Here is a 24,591-nt window from a genome sequence, read left to right as displayed (position 1 = left end):
GTTCTGCTTATCATGGGGTACCTGCCTTCACTTAAGAGTTTGGGCTATCGAGTCAGATCACTGATGTTTTTAGGAAGATTAAAAAAATATTTTATCTGGCATTTTCATTGTTTCTACTGAGAAGGTGGGCTAAATAACCCAGGTTGCTAAACTGCAAAATATGATTCTCAAAATATTTTAATTCTAATTTCTGTTCGAAGACTTTTTACATCCCTGTTTCTACTCACAACCCTTCCAATGGAGCTCAATTATTTTTTTTAATTTAAAAACTTATTAAGTATAACACATATTCAGAGAAGTGAACAAGTATGATGGGCACAGCATAACGAATTTTAGCAAATTGAACCCACTGTGTAATCAGCACACATTTCAAGAAACAGAACATTACTGCACCTTACTCCCCACTCAAGGAGGTTCTCTTGGTGTCACTTCCACTCACTGTCCCACAAGGGCAAATGCTATTTTGACTTCTAATACCACAGATAAATTTAGCCTGCTTTTGAACTTCATAAATTTGAACTCGTACAGGGACATATTCTTTTGTAGCTGACTTCTTTTGCTCAGTACTTTGCTTTGTGAGGTTCATTCCTGTTTTTGTATTTAGTCTTCTGTTCTCATTACCAAATAGATTTGCATGTGTGTAAATAGCACAATTTATCTGTCTGCTCTAATATTGCTAGGCCCTTGGGTAGTCTCCACTTTGGTCTGCTGCAAATAATATTATTGTGAACATTCTTGTATGCGGATCTTTGTGGCCTCAGGTCAGCATTTCTGTTTGCTATATACCCAGGAGTTCATGCAAAGCTTTGGTAGATGCCGACAGAGTTTTCCGAAGTGGCTATTGTACTAGTTTCCTCCAACTTGCAGTGTTTGTAAATTCCAATTGTTCTATATCCTTATCAATACTTGGTGTGTCTATAGTTTTCATTTTAGCATTTACAGGTGAGTAGCTGTATCTCAAAAGTAGGTTTAAGTTGCATTTCCCTGGTGACTAATCATGTAAAGAACATTTCCATATGTTCATTAGTCATTTGGATATTCAAATGGAGTCCAATTCTTAAAAAAAGCTTCTAAAAAAGTCATCATCAGCATAACTTTGTAAGAACTTATCTCTTAGTCCTTCAGTCAGAATTTTCCAACACTGAGGCAGATGAGAAGTATGAGAAAAGTTGGAAATTTTAAGCTTTTCAGGTATAAGTTTTTAATAAAATCTAATTTATAAGTATTGAGTAACATTTTAGGTTAAAAAAAAAATCTCTGATAAACTTTATAGTAGTCTGCTTACCGGAAAACCTCAAGGGGAGCAAAGACAGTAGCAATGATGTCCCCAGAATGAGGCAGTGAAGTCATGGAGGTAATTGAGATCTGGATAGTCCAAGCAAAGCGCAGGATCACGTCCTCTATGATGGCACTGTAATAGTAGGCCTGAGGGATAATAAGCAAATTGAGTAAACTGACCATCGTTTTTCTTACAAATAAGCACACCTAGCACAGTAAACAAGTCACACATCATACTGACCAGCGTGAGTAAAAGAAGTAAAGAGTTCTATATTTTAAAAGACTTCACCAATTTAGTTTTTTTTCATAGATAGGGCAATATTCAAAATGAAGTTTTACTGAAGTTCAGTGATCCTTTAACAAATATATTAATACTTCATTCCCATATTGTATACTAGGCGCTCTTCTAGACCCCAGAAATACAAACCAGATGAGATCCTCGAGCTGACTGAGATGACATTCTAAAATGCATATGATACACTAATGGCTCAATAGTTCAAATTAGAAAATATGAGATTTACTAACTTTGTTATTTGCGCTTTTATTCTCAAATTGCCTTACCCTTCATTTGAAAAAAGTTTTTCCTTCTTTTTTGATGTCAGAAAATAACATGAAGCTTGGATTTCACAAACAATTAAATTTAAGGGATGTCCCATTTCCACATGGGGAAGACAAGCACTTAACTAATTCTTTCAGTTTTAGCTACACAAAGTCTTAAGCACAAAAACTGCCAACTGACCGGAACTATAATTCATGGATTTTCTCTTCATCTCAGGATATCCAGCTCTTTAAAATATGTATTTAAAGGCTACAACATCTTATGGGAACTAGAACTGCTACGTATTAAGTCATAGCATTTATTTTATTAAAAGAATGTCAGCAAGGGAATATCAATCAGTCATGTTAGAAGGCTATTAAACAAAAGAAACAGCAGTCCTCTTCTTGTCCTATTCTCTAGAGGCAAACATCTTCAAATTTTGAGCATTTATCATCCACATTTCTAAATAATGTGTGTATATTGCTATATCTTGATTAATCAATTTTAGACATTATTCACTGCTTACTATGATTAATTTTATGAAGATTTTTAAAAACACAGTAACATATCTCTCTGTCCCTTTCCCCAGCTATTCAATACAGCGCTAATGTAATTTTTTGATAAATCCACATGCAGTGAAATCATTATTAGGTGTCTTGATGAAAAGCTGCAATTTTGTATGCCTTTAAGAGCCAATCAAGCTGATCCACAGTTGACTGATGTGGGAGCTGATGTTACCAAAAATTAAGTCTTTTGGGAGGAATACACTTAACTTGAGGTCAAGAGATACAGAAAAGTTAAGTTTTAATATGGAGATAACATAAATGCTTCCTGGACCTGGGTATGGTACTCAACAGTATGTACTGTTAATGCCAAGGAACTTATTGAAGTTCATATAGCTGTGTTCTTAATTTTTAAATGAAGACCCACTGAACTTCACATATAGCTTCTTCCCTTTTTTAGCACAATAAATTTAACTCTAATATTTGCCCTTTTAAAGCTGAGAGGGGTATGGTGATCTTCTAGGACATTTTTCTTATATATTTGTAAAGCCTAATGTACAAAAGCATATTATGACCCTAAAAGTGGGTCATAAAAATGTGTAATAACAAAGAAAGTGGAAGATTCTATTAACTAATTTTATTACATAGAAATAAAAAAGTTAGTACTTAAAGGATGAACAGATTAACATTTATGTAAAGATATAAATAGTTCATCAAAGCAATCGTCATAATAAGATAGAAATGCATTACATCTCTCCGTAAGGCAAGAACAGTACAAGGAGGAAAGGCACATGCATTTGGTGAACACAAGGCCATCTTTTCTTGAACACATGTCTCTGTCTGACTTGTGCTTAATATTACTTTTTTTGATTTTCTTTTCAAATGAGACTTAAAAATCACTGTCAATGAACATCTCCTTTTCTGCCTTCATTTGTTTAGATGAAGTTACACTAACGTATCATTCATCATATTCAGTCTATCATTTATTTTCAATCCTTACACTTGAAAACAGCCTTCCCTAAGCACCAATTACATATTACACAGTCACACATTTTTCAAAGTGCAGTTCTGAAGTATTGATGACATTTTGACATAGTAAAAAATATTAGTGGCACACTTTTAGGATTGGGAAAGGATCAAGAGATAATCTAGTATAACACCCTACTTTATAGAATACACTGCAGTCTGTTTGTCTAAAGTTATATAGCTCATTAATGACAGAGCTGGGGTTAGAATTTACTTATAAGGATTCCCAATTCATTGTTTAATTTCTTTCAATATCTGAGTAAAGATACTTTTGGTCTTTTGACTTTTTAATTCAGTCCTTCTCATCCTTTCATTCATAATTTAGATAAGGTGCTCAAATGATTCTCAAGTAATTATCCATGTATTTTTGGATCAAATTGAAACTTTAAGAAAACTGACTGAAATAAATGACAAGAAAAGCCTTCTTGATGTACCCAAGCAAAGTCAGGCACACCTCTTTCCTTTGTGCTTACAGCACTGCTCATTCAGTCAAGTATTTATTTATTCATTCATTCATTCATTCCACAAACATTGTATACTGTATGCCTGGGACTATGCTGGATAGTAAGGGATATAGATACCTAAATAGGTAATTAAAATGCAATGTGATAACTGCCATAATTGGAAGTTTGTCTAGTGTAAAACGGGACTAGGACGATTGGCTAATTATGCTTGGAGAAACAAGAAAGGCTTCTTAGAGAAAGGAACAAACTAACTTTTAAAAAGAAGGAACAAGGGACTTTCGTGGCAGTCCAATGGTTAAGACTTTGAGCTTCCATACAGGGGACATGGGTTTGATCTCTGGCTGGAGAACTAAGATCCCACATGCTATGTAGCGTGACCAAAAATAAATAAACAATTTTAAAAATAAATAAGCAGCTTGATGTAGAATGCTAAAAAAATAAAATAAATTAAAAATAAAAAGAAGGAACAAGAATTTTCAAGGTAAACTAAGGGGAAAGAGGGCATTTGAGACATAAGGTATGGTATAGTCGTTAAGTTGTGCCTGGCTCTTTCACAACCCCATACACTGTAGCCAACTCTATGGACTGCAGCCCACCAGGCTTCTCCCTAAGTCTCATGAGACACAGGGAACTGCATATTAAAAAACAAATCATAAATGATATTTAACTATTTATTCCTCTATTCTAGTCTTTATTACATTATATTGCAATCTGTTTACTTATCTATTTAGAACATAGATTATAGTCTCCTTGAGAACCAGAATTTTACTTTATTTCCTACAGCACCCAGAATACAGTTAACATCTGGTACATTTTTACTGACTGAATGGATTAGAATTTTTTGGTAATTATTTTAAGTAGGCTGGTATTGGGTATATATTGTAATATACCTGAGTGTTCTGTTTTTGTGTTTTTTTCTTTTTTAAAAATAAATACAAGCACTCTTTGTACATACTTTTTGGGGGTATACAATCTCTTCCCGGAGGAAGGTGTTTTCTCCTGCATTCTTATCAAAAAGACCCCAGTCCATCTTCAGATCCCAGATGAGGGTATAACAGGAACTGATGACACAGAAGACGATCCACAGATAAAAGAACACCATGGTGTCTGAGTGACGTTGTTCTTGAAGAAAGAAAAGGGAAAGAGAAAATCACTATATTCGAGTAAAATTCTTCATTAAGTAAAGCTAATTAAGAAACAGATTCTTCCTCCAGCTCCATAAATAGATTTTAAGTAAATCTCCTTAGTAGGATCCCCATCTAAAAAAAGTTAAGTAATAAATCTGATTTATCTGAAATTCAAAATAATTATCAAACATTCAACAAATATACAAAATTTATACAAAAGTGCATTTACAATTTAGAGGCTCAACGCTGAAAACATAATATTTCAAGTAACTGTGATGGAGGAGGTTTAGAATATTACAAAAGTTGTCATTTTAATTTTTGCCATCAGGTGGCAGCTTTGGGTCAAAGATTAAAAAAAAAATGTATGAAACACCATTAACAAGGGATGTGCTGCTTTTACTGTGAGGAATTCTTGGATTGTTTTTACTTTAGAACAACATTTCCTTCCTATACTTAGATCTTATCAATACTTATTGTGAAAACAGGTAATTTTAATTCTAGACAAAATGCTAGAAAGCAACAATTGATAAGGAATGTATCTTTAACATATATGAAAGCAAATTTCTCTCAAACCACAAAGCAAAGCATGATATTTTTGCTCCTTTTGGATTTTATTTAATGATGAAGTGAAAGTCACTCGGTCATGTCTGATTCATCACAACCCCATGGACTATAGAATTCCATGGAATTCTCCAGAGGATCTTCCCAACCCAGGGACTGAACCGAGATCTCCCTCGTTGCGGGCGGATTCTTTACCGGCTGAGCCACCAGAGAAGCCCAAGAATACTGAAGTGGGTCCAGGGGAATCTTCCCAACCCAGGAATCGAACAGGGGTCTCCTGCATTGCAGGTAGATTCTTTACCAACTGAGCTATGAGGGTTTTAAGCTGACAGACAACACTATAAAGTGCACTAAATCAGAATAATACACAGCGTTATCTTTTTCACTCTTAAGTGCTTTGTATATTCTCCAATGAAACTCTTCTTTGATAAGTCTTAAAGTTACCATGATGCTATTTCTGTTTTCTGGCTATAAGGCATCGGTATATAATTACTACTAAATGGTCTTCAATCATGAGGAAAAAAAAAAAGGTGTCATCTAATTCAAAAAAAGTTTAAATTTCAATTAGTTTCCCAAAGGATTAGAAAGTAAAGGCTGTATCATGCATTATCCATAATCCTTCCTATTAAAATAAACAAGTGCTAGAAATTCCCTGGTGGTCTAGTGATTAGGACTTGGTGCTTTCACTGCCGGGGCCTGGGTTCAATCTCTAGTTAGGGAACTAAGATCCCACAAGCCTCACAGAACGACCAAGCAAGCAAACAAACAAAAAGTTCTTATTAATCATTTTATATATTAAGGTGTTAAGTACAATATTATTCAAAGGTACCCTTTAAACATCTATAATCTATTTAGTTGAAACGGCCATTTGTTATCAATGATAACTGGAGCTCAAAATAAAATAAGCAAAGTACTATGAGAACATCAAGGAGAAATGGGACTGTTTCCAAAAGTACGAAATAAGAGGAAGCAGCATTTGAGTTATTTCTGGAAGGATAAATAAATAGTGTTGCAAAAGTCAGGCAGATGAGGCAAGGCTATTCAAGGCTAAAAGAAACTAATGAAAAGGCATGAGGGTGGGAAAGTGCAAGGCATGTTTTGAGAAGCTTCAAGTAATCTAAGTCTAGTGTGGGTGAAACAGAAGATGTGGGGGAGTGGGTATGCTTTGAAATGAGGCTGGAAGACATTCTGGGTCTGACTGTGGAATGCTTTCTTGTGCCTTAGGATTAGATCCACATTTCAGAAAAAATACCTGACTGTCAGGTTGCTTTCATCAGAACTACTTAGTTGGTTAAAAAAAGATACAGGTATCTCTGAGCTCCAGTGTGTTGTTAGCAACAGTTTGTACCAGCTTTATGAGTTGATTAATAAATTTTCAAAAACTTTGCAAACTGGTTGTTAAACACAGTTATTTTAAGTTAAATTACATAAACTTATAATCTGCTATATTAAAAACAAAGGCAATGAAAACTCAGATTCATCACTTCCTAATTATTTTACTAAAATTTGATATTATTTGTTCTTTTACGTTATATATGTTTATTGTATCTATATAATGGAAATACTATACATCATCTCCCAACATTCCACGTGAATCATCTTAGTAGCTTGAAATTGGCTATGGTGGCAGTCTGTATTTACACCATGGAAATCAACAAACACTGCAAATCAGTGCCCCATCCCCATTCCTGGAGGAGAGCTACTATTTAAACATGCCAGGACACCACATTCTTCTCCTGGAAAGTCAGTGGTAGGGAACAGAAATACAAGTTTTTAAAATGGCCCATAGCTGATTCTAATGAACAGTCAAATTTGGATATAAACACATTTTAAGGTTTAAACTATTTCTACAAAACTTTCCTCCATCAAAAGCAAATTGGGTTAATATCTGTTCTATAACATGGTGCTATACAAAATATCAATTTAAAAGATTTAACATAATATTTACTTACTACATAGGTTTAGTCATATATGTTCTGACATACCTGTTCACTTCATTCTATATACAGACATAGAGTCTAGCTGAGTAATATTTTCAATAATTAGCATCATGGTTGCATTAAAAAAAAATCTGTAACTCATCTACTAAGGTTTGTAAAGCATAAAGCAAATTTAGCAATGTAATACAATTCATTCATCACACTTTCAAAATCAGAGCAACAGAGAAAAAGACAGAAAAAGGAATTAATAATGAAACTAAAAATAATGTGCTAATTTTCTGTTATTTCTTCTAGCTTTTAAATACAAGTTCTGTCTTTAGAATATGGGCTTCACTGGTAGCTCAGACAGTAAACAATCTTCCTACAACATGGGAGACCTGGGTTTGAGATCTTGGTTTGATCCTTGGGTCGGGAAAAACCCCTGGAGAAGGAAATGGCTACCCACTCCAGAATTCCTGCCTGGAAAATTAAATGGACAGTGGACCTAGCAGGCTACAGTCCATGGGCTCACAAAGAGTCAGACACGACTAAGTGACTAACATTTTCACTTTTCACTTATCCATCTTTAGAATTTAATTCTTAAAATGGGACAATGGGCTAAATTGCCTTCCTTTAAGCTCATATTATTTCTATGAAGTTTCTATAAAACATACATAAGGACTCACTGACTTAAAAAATATTTTAATACTGTATTTTAGAATAAGTAATTTTTATCTTATGAACTTCTTCAAACAATGATTAACATGTACCTGGTCTACAAATGCTATATTTTTGGTCTCTTTGTAATTATCACCCTTACTTGATCTTTCCCATCTCCTAAATGAGGAGTGCGTCTCCCTGAAATTATCTGCCTTCATTGGTATTCAGGGATTGTATCAGGAAGATATTATCACTTTAGGCAAGCAATTACATCTAATTCTCTGTTGGCTAACTCTGGTAGCCCACTTTAGTAATGTTCAGAATCACAGAAAATCAAGTCATTGGTATTCTACCCTAAGCTTCTATTACACACCTGCCATATTGGAAGCATAATTAACACCAGACATGTGGATGGTAATGGTATCTACTGAATCTAAAACAAATAAGCTTCTCAGAGTTTTGTACCTATTAGGCTTCACAGGAAGAATAAAGCAAAAGAGTGTATTAGGAAAACTGCTAGGAGAGAAAACTGGAAAAATCACATATGGACATCATCCTGAGCAATATTTCATGAAGGATATATTAAATATGGGCTTCCCTCATGGCTCAGATGGCAAAGACCTGCAATAAGACCTGGGTTCAATCCTTGGGTTGGGAAGATCCCCTGGAAAAGGGAATTCTCCAGCATTCTTGCCTGGAGAATTCCACAGACAGAGGAGCCTGGCGGGCTACAGTCCATGCGGTCTAAAGAATCAGCCAGCATGTTAAATATGGAAAATGTGGCACTGTATGTAAAGTGAACAGTGTTCTTTCAACCAAAACCTTTCTACTCTGGTAACAGCTTACTAGTTTTTAATCTGAAATTAAACAAGGAAACAAAACAGACTGGGGACACTGTTTTCAAAGCCCAAACCTATATAGGTAAGCTGAGTTATGATTTTGGCATCTAGCGAATTCCTAGTTCTATTCCTATTACCTAAAAACATCAAAGCACTGAATTATGAGACTAACATGGTTCTCTGAAAATTAGTGGATCTAGAAACTTCTGTGATCTTTAAACACATTTTAGTTAATATCTGAGGTCACATGTGTTATACCTCCTTAGGTGGTTATTAATGTATCCTAGAACAGCCAAGACAGACATTATATTCCCATTTTAAAGTTAAGAAAGCTGAAGTTCAGTGAGACAGTCAGTAAGTGGAAAGATAGGTGGGTCTGATGTTAGAAGATCTGGGTTTGAATCCAGACTCTACCTCTTTTCAACTCTGTGATGATAGAAAATTCATAATCTTAAAATGACAGACAAAATGGAAATCACTAGGCCTAAGGATAAATAAGGAAGCTAGTAATAGGAATCCTAATCAAAGGAAGTTATTTTTTACTAGACAGCACCATTTCTCTAAGACCATCTCAACTCAAAAAAAAGCTCCATAAACTATTAAGAAATATTAAAAATATTTCCAAGGTATCTGGAAAGCAGAATTTAAAAACTATGCATATATTACTATTTCATACTGCATATAACATTATGTTAATTGAAAAAGACAGAGGTAGCTATCCCCAATGAAGAAAGTAAGATTATTAAGGGGATTCATTTTTAACTTTATTTATGTATTATTTGAATTTTGTTTTTTTACAGTGATATATACATATCCATGTTTTACTTGTATAATTAAACTAAAAGAAAAAGGAAGAAAGTGGGCTAAAGAAAACAGTTACTAATAGGGTGTTGATATTTTATAAATGATTTAAAGAAGTGTTTAATGTTGTTATATTGTTTTTATAAAGGACACAGGAATTCATTTACTCATTCAACAAATGTTTACTGAGTATCTCCTACTATAAGCTGTGTTTTATATACATATATTAGATCAGCTGCAAAGAAAAATTGTTGTCTGCTGGGTAACCAGGTATATTTTTAGAGAATAGAAATATACTGGAGAATTATTAAGGGTTAAGTGTGAACAAGGAGAGATGTAAAATGAACAAAAGCACAGTGTGTAAGTGTAACTGCAGAACTGTGTATACAGAGGGAATCAACAGGTTAAGACTTGCAGGAGGGGAAACAGCCAGGAAAGGCTTCCTGGGGGAAGTGCTACTTGAGTTGAGTCTTGAAAGTTAAGTCTTGAGTTAATCAGGTTTGTGAGGCAGAGAGCCATATCAAAGAGTAGAGATCATTCATTCAACAAATGAACACCTACTTACTAAATGCCAGGTATTATTCTAGACACCATGTACACAGTTATGAATCTAATTCACCAGTGGACAAATTTCTTACCCAAAGAAGTTTACTACTTACTTGGGGTAGACAATTATCAGATACATAAATAAACAAGATGATTTTGGATAGTGAAAAGTACCATGAACAGAACATGGTGACATGCGTGATTTTGGTGGAATTCCTTTAGATAGATAGTGTACAAGCAGAGAAGATCTCTAAGTTGATATCTGGGTAGTAAAAAGGAGCCAGCTACATGAAAAGCTGGAGGAAGAGTTACATACATAATATTACATCTTCTAGTAATCATATTTTAAAAGCTAAAAAGAAACAGGTAAAAATAATTTTAATAATATATTTAATATAACTAAAATGTTATTTCAATGCATAATCAATAATAATATATATAATTCTTACGGACATCTTTTACACTATTTTCCATACAAAGTCTACAAAATTCAGGTTGTATTTCACATGTAAAACATATACCAATTTGACTAGGCACATCTCAAGTGTTCAATAGCTCCATGTAGCTAGTAGCTACATTACTGAATAATGCAGTGCTAGATACTATAATCAATAACCTCAGATAAGCAGATGACATCACCCTCATGGCAGAAAGTGAAGAGGAACTAAAAAGCCTCTTGATGAAAGTGAAAGAGGAGAGTGAAAAAGTTGGCTTAAAGCTCAACATTCAGAAAACGAAGATCATGGCATCCGGTCCCATCACTTCATGAGAAATAGATGGGGAAACAGTGGAAACAGTATCAGACTTTATTTTTTGGGGGCTCCAAAATCACTGCAGATGGTGACTGCAGCCATGAAATTAAAAGATGCTTACTCCTTGGAAGGAAAGTTATGACCAACCTAGATAGCATATTCAAAAGCAGAGACATTACTTTGCCAACAAAGGTCCATCTAGTCAAGGCTATGGTTTTTCTGGTGGTCATGTATGGATGTGAGAGTTGGACTGTGAAGAAAGCTGAGCACCAAAGAATTGATGCTTTTGAACTGTGGCACTGGAGAAGACTCCTGAGAGTCCCTTGGAATGCAAGGAGATCCAACCAGTCCATTCTGAAGGAGATCAGCCTTGGCTGTTCTTTGGAAGGAATGATGCTAAAGCTGAAACTCCAGTAGTCTGGCCACCTCATGCGAAGAGTTGACTCATTGGAAAAGACTCTGATGCTGGGAGGGATTGGGGGCAGGAGGAGAAGGGGACGACAGAGGATGAGATGGCATCACTGACTCGATGGATGTGTTTGAGTGAACTCCGGGAGTTGGTGATGGACAGGGAGGCCTGGCGTGCTTTGATTCATGGGGTCGCAAAGAGTCAGACATGACTGAGCGACTAAACTGAACTGAACTGAGATACTATAAAGGAGATGACTATGAGGAGTGAAGATTGGAAGTGGTGTATTAATGAAAAGGCTCTTGTGATAGCTCAGTGAGAAAAGATAAGGACTAGAATTGAGTGCAAATAGAAGGTATAGAGAGGTCATGCAAAAACTGAGAAATATTTAGGAACTAAAATTGTCAGAATTTGGTGAAGTGTGAGGATGAGAAGAAGGGTAGAGTCAAGGATGACTCTTAGCTGTTGTTGTTTTTTCCCTCTTTTTTTGGCCATGCTGCAAGGCATGTGGGATCTTGGTTCCCCAATCAGGGATCAAATCTGTGGCCCCTGCAGTGGAAGAGCAATGTCTTAACCACTGGACCACAGGGACGTCCCAAAGGAGGACTCCTAGTTTTTAACCTGGCTGACTGGGTGGGACAGTGCCAAGAACTGAGGTAGAAAACACTGGTGAGTGCGGTGCTAAAGAAACCTTAGGGAATAAAAATGTTTAGTTTTGGAATACTGACTTTGAGATACCTATGAGACATCAAGGTGGAAGATGGCCAGAAAACAACTGGAAATAAAAATAAACAAACTTGAGATACATATTGGGGAGTCATATACATGTAGCCACTGATTGAAACCATTTCGGAAGCACCAAAATAATACAAGCCTCTTCTGTGAAAAGGGCAATGACAGAAACAGAAATAGAAGTCTTCTATCTGTATTGCATTTGGCTAAACTTGGTTGAGTTTATTCTCCCTGTGTTTTTTTATACCAAAGATCTGAAGGGATGAGAGCTCTTTCAAATGTTACAGACCTTCTCCTTGCTCTTTCAAAATAAATTTTAATTCTTTATTTGTAAACATTTCAAGGTTCATAAATGTGTTCAAGTTATTATATAAAGTCATTATGACTGTCAGAATAGAGACAATAAGGAAAGGCAGAGTACTGTTTTCAGAGGTAGGCATGAGAAAAGGAAACAGACTGGACCAGATGGCTTACTGAGATAAGGAAAGTCTTTTTAGGGTGAGAGACTGTTGAGCATATATATAGGTTGAAGGAAAAGAGCCAGTGATGATGAAAAGATTGAAGAGTTAGGAAAGAAAACGGGTGACTGCTAGAGCAAGATCCTGAAAGAGATATGAGGAAATAAGGTCAGAGCACTAAGGTGGGAAACCTTGTTCCCAAGTCTGGGAAAAATATGATGAGAATAGGTTTGGATTAAAAAACTATGTATATAGGTAGAAGACAGCTGAAGGAAAATGACCTAATAGGTTCAATTTTTTCAGGGTAGTAGGAGACAAAGGCAAGAATACTGGAGTGGGTTGCCATTTCCTTTTCCAGGGGATCTTCCCGACCCAGGGATCGAACTCAGGTCTCCTGAATTGCAGGCAAACGCTTTAACCTCTGAGCCACCAGGGAAGCCCAGGAGACAAAGGTAGTCTGCGAAAGTAAACAGGGAAAGACTGGGTTGGAGGATTTGAGAAAAGGAATGAGCTGAATACTTTGTGCTTATACTGTCTTCTATTACTATATAAACCCATTTTGGGGGCTTCCCCGGTGGCTCAGTGGTAAAGAATCTGGCTGCAGTGCAGGAGCCGCAGGAGACACAGGTTTGATCCCTGGGTCAGGAAGATGTCTTGGAGGAGGGCCTGGCAATCCACTCCAGTCTTGCCTGGAGAATCCCATGGACAGAGGAGCCTGACAGGCTACAGTCCATAGGGTCACGAACAGTTGGACACGACTGAAGTGACTTAGCATGCACACACGCAAATGTAGTTTTTCTCTCTTTCCTACAAGACTATACCCTATCTACTATTTTTAAAAGAATTTAACTTTAAAATGCAGTGAATTGTATATGTATTTTCCATTAAATTGTAATGTCTTTTAGGGAAAGATCTCATGTCAGCATTTTTTCAGGGCCTATGTACTCCACTTCACACAGCAGAAACTCAACATTTGCCAAGTTGAATTGAGGGCAAGCACTGTGTTTTAATTACTCATTTTTAAACTTTCTGCACAATGTCTTACATTCCAACAAATATTTGGGGAAGGCAAATGGTTCCTGGCAGCCTACACATACAATGTGTCTCTAAAAACTTGTATATGCTGAATATGAAAAAGTCAAGTAACAGATGTACATCTTGTATGAGGATTTAGTTTCCTAAGAACTAAAAATAAAAAAATAAAACCCTTTATTGTATCTTGTCTTTTAGACATACTATTTAATGACATCATTTCCAGCATCTTACAGACATTTTTCCTTTTTACTCTTTATAACAAAACACAGATAATCTCTTCAAAACCGATGTGTTAGCACTGACACTTAAAAGTTGCTGCTTTCAGCATGCCTAATGATTTCCATCTTTGCTTTAGTTATGTTAAATGAGACACTTCCTTTTTAATAAGGAAGTATACCATCATATATAATTTCTATTCATTTTAATAAAAATATATAAAATATCCAGCTTTCAACTGAAAATCACTAGTCATATCAAGAACAAGGAAGATAACAAATTGAAGGAAAAAAGTCAATCAGTAGATGCCAAAAATGAGATAAGATGTGCTGGAATTATTCGATAAAAATGCTTTAATGAACAATTAAATAAATAAACACTTGAAACAATGAAAAAATTAAAAGCCTCACCAAGGAAATACCTAGTCTCAGCAAATAGAAGATGTAACAGCAGAGTAGAGAAGATAGAGGAAAGAGTCTGCAAACTGGAAAACAGAAGAATAGAAACTACCAACCTTAAACACTGGAAAGAAAATAAGATATAAAAAAAAGAAGAAAAGAGAAGAGGTTCAGGACCCATGGACCCATAAAAAATGATCTAGCATTTGTGTCATCAGAGCCCCGAAGGAAAGAATAGAGAGGGGCTGAAAAAATACTTAAAGAAATAATGGCTGAAAACTCCTCAAACTTTTGGTAAGAGACTCAAAGCTACAGATTCAAGAAGTTGAGCAACCTCAAATAAAAAGCAATTTAAATACTTGGAAACTAAACAACACACTACTAAATAATTTATGGATCAAAGAAAAGTCTCAAGGGATATTTAAAGAATACACTGAACTAAATGAAAATATATCAAAATTTGGGAGATGTGGCTAAAGCAGTGCTGAGGGGAAAATGCATAGCATCATACATATAACTATACATACTACCGCATATATTAGAAAACAGAAAAAATAACAAATCAATAATCTAAGAACCCACCTCAAGAACCTAGAAAAAGAAAAGCAAAATAAATCCAAAGCAAATAGAAGGAAGGAAATAATAAACACAGAAATCAATGAAACTGACAAGGAAAATAGAAAATAATCAATAAAAAGCTGATTCCTTGAAAAGATCGATTAATAGCTGACAAAGCGAGTAAACATGAATTACCAACATCAGAAATAAAACGGGATTATCATTACCAACTCTGAAGACATCAAAAAGATAAGGGAATATTATATTGAACTCTACCCCCATAAATTTCAACAACTTAGATGACATGGACCAAATTCTTTAAAAAACAAAGAAACTGAATTTCTAATTTAATAACTGCCCCAAAATACAACTCCAGGTCCAGATGGTTTCACTGGAGAATTCTACCAAACTATTAAAGAAGAAACCTTCCACAAATTAGAAGAAAAAACAAAACCTCTCAATTTATTTTATGAAATTAGTTTTACACCTATGCCCAAATCAAAGACAGCACACAAAAAGAAAAATACAGATCAATATCCCTTGTGAACACAGATACAAAAATCCTTAACAAGATATTAGCAAACAGAATTTAGCAACATGTAAGAAAAATTATATACCATGACCAAGTAGGGTTTATTCCAGAGATCCTATGCTGTTTCAGTATTCAAAAATTAATAATATAATTCACCATTTTAATTGGTTAAAACTTAGAAGAAAAATGACAGGATCATATCAAAAGATCTAGGCAAAGCATTTGAAAAAAAAATCCAACACCTATTCATGATTAAAAAAATCTTGCAGAAAAAGAGGAATAGAGAGGAACTTCCTCACCTTTATAAAGCTTCCTCAACAAAAACCCTACAGCATTAGCTGAGGAAATTTTATTTATTTTACTTAATGGTAACAAACTAAATGCTTTCCCCTAAGATTAAAAACTCTGAGAAGGCAATGGCATCCCACTCCAGTACTCTTGCCTGGAAAATCCCATGGATGGAGAAGCCTGGTAGGCTGCAGTCCATGGGGTCGCTAAGAGTCGGACGCGACTGAGCGACTTCACTTTCATGCATTGGAGAAGGAAATGGCAACCCACTCCAGTGTTCTTGCCTAGAGAATTCCAGGGACAGGGGAGCCTGCTGGGCTGCCGTCTATGGGGTCGCACAGAGTCGGACATGACTGAAGCGATTTAACAGCAGCAGCAGATTAGAAACATGGCAAGGATATCTGCTCTTACCATTCTTATTCAACAGTATTGGAAGTTCAAGTCTGTGCAATAAGTGGCGGGGGCGGGGGGGGGGGGGATGCGAGGATGAAAAGAAGCAAAAAGCAAAAAGCACAGAGAGTGGAAAGAAAGTAATAAAACTGTCCCTTATTGCAGTTGACATTATTGCCTATGTGGATAATCCCAAGGAATGTACACTGGGATTATCCAATGCTGTATACTTGGAACACTGTACCTCAACTATACTTCAATTTTAAAAAATTAGTAAAAAAAGGTATGTTATGTTCATCTACACATTCCAGGCATCCAGCACAGCCTGACATACAATAAGTGTTTTATAAATGTTTGCTGAATAAAACAGATGTGACAGATGTAATGAAAAAAGAAATTAAATTGTACTTAATGCAATTTATCATCTGTATGGATCCTTATGTACTGACTCTCATAACAAAATCATCTCTTCAGTGATTTTATTAAAGACTGACTTCTACCTTTTCTCACTCCTTTAGTAATATAACAAAATAATAATTCTAGAATGTATAAAATTAAGTTTTCAACTTCTCTCCGCAGAGAGAAACAGTTTCATTTCTTGAACTAAATGGAATGCTACTGACCATAATTACTCTACAATATAAGGATCCCATAAGTTTTTGAAACTCTTTCAAATCCTTACTTTATAAAGCTGTAAAATACCTTCAGGTACTACATTCATATGGGTAGGAACTTTTTTCTTAGTTAAACTGAAAAAAATTAAGCAACAAACACAAGTTAAAATTATAGACAACTAAAACCGGAAACAAGATTGTATAAGATTTAAGTAGTCATAATATCAGTAGTACACAGTAATAAGAGTTGAGTAAAAATATAAAAATAAAATATAGATATGTTAGAAAAATGACAATAGTATATATTGATTAATTAACAGATCTAAGGAGGTGAGAGTATATATAACAGGAGGTATGCACAGAGAAAGATGGAATGCTAAAATCTCTCCCACTATTTTCCACACAACGAGCCAATCAATACTCTAAACTTGTATAACATATCAGATCTAAAAGAGCCATCTGAAATAACTCCAAGACTCTAAGACTGTGATGCCTTTTTATAAAAACATTCATTTGATGCCTTTTCTTTCAAATTGGGTATTAGAAATAAGAGTAAAACTTGTACTATCCCGAACTTTACCAGTACTTCTGAAACATCTATTCAAATATTTAATCCAGAATCATCTCATCAATTACAATATCAATTCACTTTGAAAGCGAAAAATGAAAGTGCTACTCACTCAGTTGTGTCCGACTCTTTATGACCCCATGGACTGTAACTCACCAGGGTCTTCTGTCCATAGAATACTCCAGGCAAGCATACTGGAGTGGGTTGCCATTTCCTTCTCCAGCGGATCCTCCCAACCGAGGGATAGAACCTGGGTTTGCTGCATTGCAGGCAGACTCTTTACCAACTGAGTCACCAGGGAAGACACAATTCACTTTGAGATTTAATTAGAAATAAAAAGTTTAAGCAATCTCTATCTCTAATGACTTTTTTTTTCTCCTAATGACTTTAAGCAAAAAAAAAAAAAAAAAGTTGATGGGGAAACAAAATCTTTTGGTCAGTAAAGAACCCTTCGTACTTTGGGTTTTTGTGTGTGTGTGTGTGTGTGTGTGTTTGTGCTGAGGCTTCCATTAGAGTGAACACTTCTAGTCTGTATCTGCCCTTGCTCTCTCATTCCTCACTAAGGAACTTATTAACACTCACTCTCTTAAAGCTTTCTTATGAAGTGGGAACTTTGTTATCAGGTAACATGCCCAAGGTGTATTTGATCCAAAGCCTATACTCTCATTCAGTATATTCTACTGCTTCTCTACTATTCACTGCTTGAATATCTAAGACTTTACAAATAGTACAGTGAGAGGAAGCAGTATGCAAACCAAGTTGTTTCTGTATTTGCTTACTACTTTCCAGACTACCTGACCTGCCTCTTGAGAAATCTATATGCAGGTCAGGAAGCAACAGTTAGAACTGGACATGGAACAACAGACTGGTTCCAAATAGGAAAAGGAGTACATCAGGGCTGTATATTGTCACCCTGCTTATTTAACTTATATGCAGGGTACATCATGAGAAACGCTGGGCTGGAGGAAGCACAAGCTGGAATCAAGATTGCCAGGAGAAATATCAATAACCTCAGATATGCAGATGACACAACCCTTATGGCAGAAAGTGAAGAGAAACTAAAAGCCTCTTGATGAAAGTGAAAGTGGAGATCGAAAAAGTTGGCATAAAGCTCAACATTCAGAAAACGAAGATCATGGCATCCGGTCCCATCACTTCATGGGAAATAGATGGGGAAACCATGGAAACAGTGGCAGACTTTATTTTTTGGGGCTGCAAAATCACTGCATAAGGACCACAGCCTTGTCTAACTCAATGAAACCAAGCCATGCCTGTGGGGCAACCCAAGGCTGGCGGGTCACGGTGGAGAGGTCTGACAGAATGTGGTCCACTGGAGAAGGGAATGGCAAGCCACTTTAGTATTCTTGCCTTGAGAACCCCATGAACAGTATGAAAAAGCAAAATGATAAGGATACCAAAAGAGGAACTCCCCAGGTCAGTAGGTGCCCAATATGCTACTGGAGATCAGGGAAAAATAACTCCAGAAAGAATGAAGGGATGGAGCCAAAGCAAAAACAATACCCAGTTGTGGATGTGACTGGTGATAGAAGCAAGGTCTGATGCTGTAAAGAGCAATATTGCATAGGAACCTGAAATGTCAGGTCCATGAATCAAGGCAAATTGGAAGTGGTCAAACAGGAGATGGCAAGAATGAACATCGACATTCTAGGAATCAGCGAACTAAAATGGACTGGAATGGGTGAATTTAACTCAGATGACCATTATATCTACTACTGCGGGCAGGAATCCCTTAGAAGACATGGAGTAGCCATCATGGTCAACAAAAGAGTCCAAAACGCAGTACTTGGATGCAATCTCAAAAACGACAGAATGATCTCTGTTCGTCTCCAAGGCAAACCATTCAATATCTCAGTTATCCAAGTCCACGCCCCAACCAGTAATGCTGAAGAAACTGAAGTTGAACGGTTTTACGAAGACCTACAAGACCTTTTAGAACTAACATCCAAAAAAAGATGTCCTTTTCATTATAGGGGACTGGAATGCAAAAGTAGGAAGTCAAGAAACACCTGGAGTAACAGGCAAACTTGGCCTTGGAATGCGGAAGGAAGCAGGGAAAAGACGAATACAGTTTTGCCAAGAAAATGCACTGGTCATAGCAAACACCCTCTTCCAACAACACAAGAGAAGACTCTACACATGGACATCACCAGATGCTCAACACCAAAATCAGATTGATTATATTCTTTGCAGCCAAAGATGGAGAAGCTCTATACAGTCAACAAAAACAAGACCGGGAGCTGACTGTGGCTCAGATCATGAACTCCTTATTACCAAATTCAGACGCAAATTGAAGAAAGTAGGGAAAACCGCTAGACCATTCAGGTATGACTTAAATCAAATCCCTTATGATTCTACAGTGGAAGTGAGAAATAGATTTAAGGGCCTAGATCTGATAGAGTGCCTGACGAACTATAGAATGAGGTTCGTGACACTGTATAGGACACAGGGATCAAGACCATCCCATTGGAAAAGAAATGCAAAAAAGCAAAATGGCTGTCCGGGGAGGCCTTAAAAATAGCTGTGAAAAGAAGAGAGGTGAAAAGCAAAGGAGAAAAGGAAAGATATAAGCATCTGAATGCAGAGTTTCAAAGAATAGCAAGAAGAGATAAGAAAGCCTTCTTCAGGGATCAATGCAAAGAAATAGAGGAAAAGAACAGTGGGAAAGACTAGAGATCTCTTCAAGAAAATTAGAGATACCAAGGGAACATTTCATGCAAAGATGGGCTCGATAAAGGACAGAAATGGTCTGGACCTAACAGAAGCAGAAGATATTAAGAAGAGGTGGCAAGGATACACGGAAGAACTGTACAAACTGGAACATATCTTCATGACCCAGATAATCATGATGATGTGATCACTAATCTAGAGCCAGACATCTTGGAATGTGAAGTCACTCAAACTCACGTCCATCGAGTCAATGATGCCATCCAGCCATCTCATCCTCTGTCGTCCCCTTTTCCTCCTGCCCCCAATCCCTCCCAGCATCAGAGTCTTTTCCAATGAGTCAACTCTTCTCATGAGGTGGCTAAAGTACTGGAGTTTCAGCTTTAGCATCATTCCTTCCAAAGAAATCCCAGGGCTGATCTCCTTTAGAATGGACTGGTTGGATCTCCTTGCAGTCCAAGGGACTCTCAAGAGTCTTCTCCAACACCACAGTTCAAAAGCATCAATTCTTCGGTGCTCAGCCTTCTTCACAGTCCAACTCTCACATCCATACATGACCACAGGAAAAACCATAGCCTTGACTAGACGGACCTGTGTTGGCAAAGTAATGTCTCTGCTTTCGAATATGCTATCTAGGTTGGTCATAACTTTCTTCCAAGGAGTAAGCGTCTTTTAATTTCATGGCTGCAGTCACCATCTGCAGTGATTTTGGAGCCCAACAAAATAAAGTCTGACACTGTTTCTACAGTTTCCCCATCTATTTCCCATGAAGTGATGGGACCGGATGCCATGATCTTTGTTTTCTGAATGTTGAGCTTTAAGCCAACTTTTTCCCTCTCCTCTTTCACTTTCATCAAGAGGCTTTTTAGTTCCTCTTCACTTTCTGCCATAAGGGTGGTGTCATCTGCATATCTGAGGTTATTGATATTTCTTTCTCCCAGCAATCTTGATTCCAGCTTGTGTTTCTTCCAGTCCAGCGTTTCTCATGATGTACTCTGCATATAAATTCAATAAGCAGGGTGACAATATACAGCCTTGATGTACTCCTTTTCCTATTTGGAACCAGTCTGTTGTTCCATGTTCAGTTCTAACTGTTGCTTCCTGACCTGCATACAGATTTCTCAAGAGGCAGGTTAGGTGGTCTGGTATTCCCATCTCTTTCGGAATTTCCACACTTACAATAAAAAATTCATGAAAGGACAATGTGAGAGCAATGGACAACCATATTACCCATAAATGTTATTTTATTCATCAGTTTAAAGTTTTAATATTCTTACTTTCTTTTCGTTTTCTTATAGTTATAATCAGAAGGATGTTAAATAATACTCATGACTGCAGATATCCTCATGATAGTCAAGATTTTAATGAGGACATCTTGACTACTTCACCTTTAAGTCTTGATCCTGTTGTCTGATCGACAGATTCTGTGTGTGTGTGTACGTGTGTGTGCATGCTGTATTTAAGACGAATCCTTCTGTATATTTTTAATTAGTGAATGTCTCTGGCATCTAGCTAGATGATCAATCTCATGGCTTTTCTTCCTCAGTCTTCAGTAAAATATTCCTAAATTATCTTAGTCATGGTTACTCCAAAGCTCATGTTCTTTCTCTCAACATGAAATAGTGCTTTTCATTCAGATGATGCTTTTAAAATTCTTCCTGGCAGAGGATTTGATTAAATTGAGCAGAGAGAGGGATTTGGTTCTCTAAGGTGAGGACATTCCACTTTCTGCAACAGAAGGTTAAATGAAGGGTAAATTTTAAACACTGGTTTCAAATATCAAAGTTGTTTCAGTCGAGGAAGGAAATACAGGTGGTCATATGTTCGTAACTGAGAAGGAGGAAGATTATACAACAGATCCTAGACTTTCAGTTTGTCCTTCTTCAGTGCCCTGGTCTTTTCTACACCAGCTATGAAATGTTATATAAGCCTCAATATTTCACTTTGGTAGATGTTCATTTCTTTTGAGTAGACTTCCTGGTGAGATTAAAATAGCTGCAAGTAGTACAATTCTGCTTTTAAAAGAAATAAGCTCTTTAAAAAATTTAAAAAACACAGATGCTCCAGGGTATTATTATTCAGAGGCAAACAAAAGTATTTACAGAGAGCCCTGAGAATACCACATGAGGAACAAAGAAACACAACACATCAATGTGATATTTAAGCAGTAGGTAGATGCTTTATTTTCCCTCCTTTAAGCAGAAGCACTATTTTAATATGTGAAGAAAATACTACTTTTAACATAAGAATAAATTCTTTCACTGTAAACATTTCAATTAAAACCAAATCTTGTACCTCATTTAAAATACCACTGAAGAGGGATCTCCCTGGTGGTCTAGTGGTTAGGAGCCTGCACTTGCTAACCAGAGGGCACAGGTTCAATCCCTGATCAGGGAATTAAGATCCCCCACACTGCATAACATGGCCAAAAAAAAAACTGCCAATGAAACTGAGTATTAGTCACTGGTCTTTTGTTCCACATTTTGCTTGCTACATTCTAGGAAGCATCCTGGAATGTTTATTAACAATATGTATTAAGGATTTAGCCAGGCAGCTTTAACAAATACTTAATTATCTCTGGTAATTTTTGAAAGTGAATTTCAGGACCCTAACAAAAAATAAAACTCTAAGCAAATTATTCACGTCAAACCATTCTCCCATCACTTGAAAGAACATTAATATGTTAGTTAGTTCTTCAATTCAAGAATGACTTTCAATTTTCTGGCAGAGAGAAATTATTTATATAGTTGGGCTGACTCCATAATGCTCTTACTAATAAAAGCATATGACTGTTAATGTGATATAGCCAGTTCCTGGCAATGTCTCTGGTTTTCCACGAATGTGGCCATTAGTACAAAAGGATTACAAAGAGGCCTTCTGACGTGGCCTATCCATGTAAAAGTACAGTTTAAATTACTCTCCCACAATGTACCTCTGTGATTTCCCAAACACAAATTTATTTGGCACTGGCATAGGGACAGCACACCACCCTATCTGATCTTCCTATGTTTACCACAAGTTTAACATTTTACTTGTGAGATGAGCTCAGGTCATTCTATAACATTAGAAGGGAGTTTAGAGTAGAGTATAAATAATCACAAGACCTGGGTGTGAATTCTAACTTTGTCACCTACTTGTTACTTGACTTTGGAGCTATATTGTTTGTATTCAGATTCATAACCTAGGTTCTTTCATTTCATAACTGTAGGACTTTGGCAAGTTCTTAACCTGTTTTCAATTTCTTCACCTAAAAATGACGATCAAGTGATTACTTCTATCAAAGACTCTTCTGTTTTTTTCTTTGGTACACACAGAACTTATTCAGGCAAAGAGAAGCAGTCACATTCTCATGCTAGAGATACTTGAAGTTGCAGTTCTAGAGGTAACACAGGTGTCCAGCCAGGATCAGTAATTTTGCGCACATAAGCTGTGATATCTTCACTGTCTGTTGGGGATCCTGTAAGCTACCCAACATCCTTGAAATAAACCTTCCTTCTTAAAATAACCAGAGGATTTCTGTTGGTTGTCATATGAATCTTGGGTATAGAGGGTTTCTGGAAGGCAAAACCCCCAGAGTTTTGGAAATCTATCTTGAAGACTGAGGACTCTGAGTTTCTCTCTAAGTGCCACTTAGTCCACGGGGTCACTAAGGGTTGGACATGACTGAGCGACTTCACTTTCACTTTTCACTTTCATGCATTGGAGAAGGAAATGGCAACCCACTCCAGTGTTCTTGCCTGGAGAATCCCAGGGACGGGGGAGCCTGGTGGGCTGCCATCTATGGGGTCGCACAGAGTCAGACACGTCTGAAGTGACTTAGCAGCAGCAGTACATGGGTACTTCCACAGCAAATGAATAATGGAGAACAATAATGGTGAGACTCACAGTGTGGTGGCCATTCTCTAAAACAGCACCCAATGTTCCTTGCCCCTAGGTATTCACATTTGCAGGTAATTCCCTCCCACGTATTCCAGGGTTGGTTCGTAGCACATAGTGTAAGTGACAGATGGACAAAGACTCCTTGATACAACTCTAGTCAGGCTCCTCTAAGTTCTCTAGACCTAAAATTTGGTGTCCATCCTTATCAAGCGTGCATCTCCCAGTTGTAGCAAGAATCTTACTAAGTCACTTTAGAGAGAATCCTTTACCCTCAATATCCAATCACCCTCTATATCTTATCAAATTCCTCATCCTCTACCCTTGGCATCTGATTGCCCTGGTCTAATTTCAGCAAAAATCCTGTCAAGTCAGTTTAGCCAGAATTCTCCTTTACCGTTGGTTTTTCCTTTTAGCAATTTCCACTCAGTGACCACCACCCTGCTCCTTGGCTATAAATCCCCATTTGTCCATTCTATATTCAGAATTGAGCCCAGTTCTGTACTGAGATCTCTTTTCCTCTACTGTAACAGTTCCTGAATAAAATTTACTTTTGCCACGTGACCGTTCAGCTCTGATTCTAATGCCTCAAAATGTTGCTATGAAGATTAAGTAAGTCAACACATGTTAAATGCTTAAAATTGCTTAAAAGGTTACTGCATAGAAGTATTCAATAATTATCTTTAAATAATATCATTATTCTTCATTTTCAAGTACTGTGGGTCACTTTTTACAAGTCACCATATAAACTCACTAAAATTATTCTCCTACTGCTGGACATTTATCAGACTACTTTCATTTTTTACTATACAGTGCTG

At 36.6% G+C, this 24,591-nt stretch overlaps 1 protein-coding gene across 1 annotated transcript in view; it reads right to left on the bottom strand.

Annotated features, from left to right (window-relative positions):
* Positions 1 to 24,591, bottom strand: part of XPR1 (xenotropic and polytropic retrovirus receptor 1) — a 206,453-nt gene that overhangs the window by 11,768 nt on the left and 170,094 nt on the right. The window contains exons 12-13 of the mRNA XM_015099345.3: positions 4,765 to 4,931; positions 1,286 to 1,425 (exon numbers count right to left, since the gene is read on the bottom strand). Coding sequence (XP_014954831.2) covers positions 1,286 to 1,425; positions 4,765 to 4,931 — 307 coding nt within the window. The remainder of the gene's footprint in view (positions 1 to 1,285; positions 1,426 to 4,764; positions 4,932 to 24,591) is intronic.

This window comes from Ovis aries, chromosome 12 (assembly GCF_016772045.2).
Source record: "Ovis aries strain OAR_USU_Benz2616 breed Rambouillet chromosome 12, ARS-UI_Ramb_v3.0, whole genome shotgun sequence".
In the NCBI taxonomy this organism is placed as follows: Eukaryota; Metazoa; Chordata; class Mammalia; order Artiodactyla; family Bovidae; genus Ovis; species Ovis aries.
Note: the sequence above shows the minus strand (reverse complement) of the source record. Positions and strands in the feature narration are given on the sequence as shown.